The following is a 3,717-nucleotide window of genomic DNA, read 5'->3' as shown; positions in this document are numbered from 1 at the left end:
CTGATACATACATAACGCGTGATTTTAAGTTGATCACCGACTGGGTGACCCGAGAAATGGGTGGCTCAAGTTAAGCATCCGTTATAACCCTCGTTGAAGATGTTGAAGACGAAGAGTTGAGTAACCCAGTACGTAGTGCTCCAGTCACGACGTGTGTGGTCTACGCACAAGAAGAACGCCCATTCTTACGCATCTATTTTATCAGCATTGCCGCGATTTACTTGCGAAGCAGGACTCGATGAGGACTGCTCGCGGGACTTGACGCATAGTCTACAGATTGACATTGGGCCTGCACTCATGTGCCCTCTGCTCTCCCTTCTCCTCTGAAATGCCCGCTGGCGATACGTCAGTGGCGCGGTGGCGGGAAAGGCCCCAGGACCTAGACTGGCCGATGTTGCACGAGTGACCGACCATCCGTGAGGTCACCCTGGACTAGACGTGTCAAGTTCGTTTTTTGATTCTCATCTCATTCGTCTCAGTGTAAAGGCTCAGAACTGTGGCGCGCGCCCGCAGCATCCGCTCTGAGCAGCGCGCTGATTCCATGCAGATGATAAAGTGTCGACCGCTTAATTAAGCACTGCTACCGAGTACACGACACTTGGGCCCTCATTTGCCTGCAGTGCGTGCCGACACGAGGCTCTCTCTTTCTCGCTCGCTCTCTCTCTCTCTCTCTCTCTCTCTCTCTCTTCTGGCGTGCGACGGGCGCGAGGCGCGGCGCGAGTCAACCACACGCTGAGCGCCCCGCCCGCCCCGCCCCGCCCCAGCCAGCAGCCCGTGAGAACGCGCCTCAGATAGACGGCGAGGGGGGAGGTGGGGGCGAGCGGGCCGGGCGGTAGCAGATGGTCCCTCCGAGTGTGGGAATCCTGCGCGTGGTTGGAGTGTGTCCAGGAACGTACGTACGCGATAGCCCTCCCCCTCCCCTCCCTCGCGCCTTCCGTTGCGTCGAGCTCTAGCGGCGTCTCTCTCCCTCTCCCGGTCTTCGTCGCGCGTTTCCTCCAAAAAGTGAATAAGCGCGCGCTCTCGGCAGCAAGGATGAGGAGGAGAGAGAGAGGCAGAGAAGGAAGGCTGCCGGGGCTTCGGTAGGGAAGGAGAAGGACGGAGGCACATTGACTGCGCGTGTCTTGCCTGCGGCGAGAATCGGTCCCCGTCGAGAGAGAGACAGGGCCCTTGCACGTGGTGTAGAGAGAAGGAGAGAGAGAGAGAACAGCAGCTCTCGTGGCCGGTCCTGCCCATGCCGAGCCATAGGGCTGGCCGGCCACGAGGGGCTCCGACCACCGTCGCCTCCCCGGGCCCCCGCCCGCCCCTCCGCCTCTCCTCCAAAGAAAAGAGGCCCTCCCCTCCCCGCCCGCCCGACCAAGAAGCAGCTGCCCGCCCGGCCCCTCGCCGACCCGCCATGCTCCCCGCACACAGGTGGCTGGCATAGCATGGGAACGTGGGCTCGGGAGTGTTTCCCACGATCCGACGGTCCCGGGCGCGGGGGGACGGGAGCGGGGAGGGCGGGCGGGCCCGGCGGCGGCGGGTGTGCTGGCACGCTGCGGCGGCCCGGCCCGGCTCGACACGGCCAGGCGCGCCCGGCGAGCCAGCGCTGTCTCCCTCTCCGTCGCACTCACGGGCCCGCGCGTACCTGGGCTCGCCTACTTAAGCGCCCCGCTCCCCACTCCGGCCATCATTCCAAGTTGAGCTCTCGAGCAGTGCACATCGTGCCTTGCCCGCTCTCTGCCGCAGTCGTCTCTGACTCTGCTCTCGTCGTCTGCTCGACTCCCTTGGATTACCCGCCTTACGAGCTTCTCGTCGTGTGTCGTGCCTTAGTGCAGTGCAGTGTTCAGTGCCTTGTGTGAACAGCAATCATCATGATCAGCGAACAAGCTATGTCTCCCGTCGACATGGACATGGATATGGACATGGAGCAGGTCCAGCCCATCTCAAGGACTTACCAATACAGAAAGGTAATTATCGTTTAGTTCATACGTCGCAAGATGTTTACCACCCGTTCTTCCCTCTAAATTTGCTTAAGTTCTCCAATCTCGCACTCACGCCTTAACGTGTCTTAATTCGCCCTTTGCGGCTCGCGTCCCCTTTGGCATTCCCCATTTTAAAGACAACTTGATTTTTCAAAAACCACCATGTCTCGCAGTCATCTAACCAAATTCTTTATTTTTGTTTCCCTCAGGTGATGAAGCCCATGCTTGAGCGCAAACGCCGCGCCCGCATCAACCGCTGCCTGGACGAGCTCAAGGAGCTGATGGTCGGCGCCCTGACTGCCGAGGGCGAGAATGTCAGCAAGCTGGAGAAGGCCGACATCCTGGAGCTGACCGTGCGCCACCTCCACCGCCTGCGCCGCGAGCAGCGCCTGGCCGCCAACCCTGTGACCGATGCCGACCGTTTCCGCGCCGGATTCACTCACTGTGCCACCGAAGTGTCGCGTTGCCTCGCCGCCACCCCCGGCGTCGACGTGCAGCTCGGCACCACGCTCATGACCCACCTCGGCCACCGCCTCAACGAGATGGACAAGCTGGCACCCCTCAGCGTCCAGGTCGCCGCCACCACCCCGTCCTCCGCGACGCCCCCTGCGTCTCCCGCCTCCTCTGCCTCCTGCCCGTCGCCGGCGCCCCAGGAGTACGCCATGCCGTTGACACCCGCCTCTTCCCGCAACTCCGCGTCGCCGCGCGCACCCTCCCCAATCACCTCCGCCGTGGCGCCCGCCCACCACTCCATGGAGTTCACCGGCGGCCTCCTCAAGGTTGTCGACTACTCCGTCAAGAAGCCCGTCGAAGTCGAGCCCATGTGGCGCCCGTGGTAAACGCAAGTGCAAGTTGCGTGGGATGATGTGTAAATGTACTGTATGTGCCTTAAATTTGCTGATGCTCGTGTGCCTTTCACAAATGCTCAGTGTGTGTGTGTTTTGAGCTTAACTGATTCGGAAGGGTGTTTTTGCCATTCATGGGTTAATAGGGCTTTCAAGGATAGTCTATATTTAATAATTAAGAAAGATTTTCAGACTATCACTTTGTACAACTTGTAGACTGCTTGTTAAGTCAAGAAAATTTGAGGATCTCAATCAACTTTGTACTGTGGAGATATAGACTTTAATGGTTTAAAAGCTTTAATGTAGAGAACCTGTGGAGGGGTGGGAGGGATTTACCAATATTATGGATCTCATTTGTGGGCATTTAAATAGGTTCCTTAATTTTTAAGAGGGTCCAAGCTTTAATTAGATTGGGTAAATATGTTGACACTTCTGCTTTTTGAAAATATGTTGAAAGCTAAAGGTTATTTTGAGTAGGAAGTGTTGATTGTGATTGTTACTTTGTACCTGTGATAGATCATATATTGATGTTTCATGCCTTGGCAAATTTATTTAGATGTTTGAGTTGTATTGCAAGCATATCTGTGATACATCACCATTTCAATTTTTAAATATAATTGAAATTTAATCAAATTTCTTGATCTTGATTTATCAAAACTCAACACATATCCCCCACCATGGAAGAAATGATATCAAAAAGAAAAAAAACTCTAAAAAGAAACACCTTTCAAAAAAATTATTAACACTGCAAATAGTAATGATACACTCAACAGCAAACTTTGGCAGCAAACACCTTAATATCTTAATGGCTGAATCAAAGAACTCATTATACTCAAAGGCTGGTCGATACTGTGCTGACCTTAGTGCACTTCGAAATGGCTAATCGTCTTCATTCTGTACTGAAGCGCCAC

General features: G+C 55.3%; 1 protein-coding gene across 1 annotated transcript; it reads left to right on the top strand.

The window, feature by feature from the left end:
• The first annotated feature begins 1,655 nt into the window (after positions 1 to 1,655).
• Positions 1,656 to 3,439, top strand: LOC113218272 (enhancer of split mbeta protein-like). Its single transcript, XM_026438545.2, has 2 exons — positions 1,656 to 1,946; positions 2,171 to 3,439. Exons 1-2 carry the CDS (start codon positions 1,851 to 1,853, stop codon positions 2,798 to 2,800), a joined length of 726 nt encoding a protein of 241 aa, XP_026294330.1. The 5' UTR covers positions 1,656 to 1,850; the 3' UTR covers positions 2,801 to 3,439.
• Positions 3,440 to 3,717: the final 278 nt, after the last annotated feature.

Source organism: Frankliniella occidentalis, unplaced genomic scaffold (genome assembly GCF_000697945.3).
Source record: "Frankliniella occidentalis isolate FOCC.00 unplaced genomic scaffold, Focc_3.1 Scaffold22, whole genome shotgun sequence".
In the NCBI taxonomy this organism is placed as follows: Eukaryota; Metazoa; Arthropoda; class Insecta; order Thysanoptera; family Thripidae; genus Frankliniella; species Frankliniella occidentalis.
The sequence above is the reverse complement of the archived record's forward strand: the minus strand, read 5'-3'. Positions and strand labels throughout refer to the sequence as shown.

Coding starts and splice junctions, on each gene's coding strand:
- LOC113218272 (XM_026438545.2), top strand. CDS start 1,851: ATGATCAGCGAACAAGCTATGTCTCCCGTCGACATGGACATGGATATG. Junction 1,947..2,170: donor GGACTTACCAATACAGAAAG/GTAATTATCGTT, acceptor TGTTTCCCTCAG/GTGATGAAGCCCATGCTTGA.